Source organism: Mizuhopecten yessoensis, unplaced genomic scaffold (assembly GCF_002113885.1).
Source record: "Mizuhopecten yessoensis strain PY_sf001 unplaced genomic scaffold, ASM211388v2 scaffold702275, whole genome shotgun sequence".
NCBI classification, from domain to species: Eukaryota; Metazoa; Mollusca; class Bivalvia; order Pectinida; family Pectinidae; genus Mizuhopecten; species Mizuhopecten yessoensis.
The window spans coordinates 536-788 of NW_018473055.1; the positions used below are offsets into that span (position 1 = coordinate 536).

The window sequence follows — 253 nt, forward strand, 5'->3', positions numbered from 1 at the left end:
AACAATCGGGATCACTGTGGCCAGTATGCTGTACACAACAATCAGGATCACTGTGGCCAGTATGCTGTACACAACAATCGGGATCACTGTGGCCAGTAGGCTGTACACAACAATCGGGATCACTTTGGTCAATATGCTGTAAAAAACAATCGGGATCACTGTGGCCAGTATACTGTACACAACAATCCCGATCACTGTGGCCAGTATTCTGTACAAAACAATCGGGATCACTGTGGCCAGTATGCTGTACACA

At 46.6% G+C, this 253-nt stretch overlaps 1 protein-coding gene across 2 annotated transcripts in view; it reads left to right on the forward strand.

The window, feature by feature from the left end:
• LOC110440728 (probable serine/threonine-protein kinase fhkB) overlaps positions 1-209 on the forward strand; it is a 694-nt gene extending 485 nt beyond the window's left edge. Inside the window, exon 2 of one of the 2 annotated variants that reach the window (XM_021483878.1) lies at positions 5-209. In XM_021483878.1, the coding sequence (XP_021339553.1) occupies positions 5-99 (95 nt within the window). In that variant the 3' untranslated portion in view covers positions 100-209. The other variant, XM_021483877.1, reaches the window with a different exon arrangement.
• The last annotated feature ends 44 nt before the right edge of the window (positions 210-253 follow it).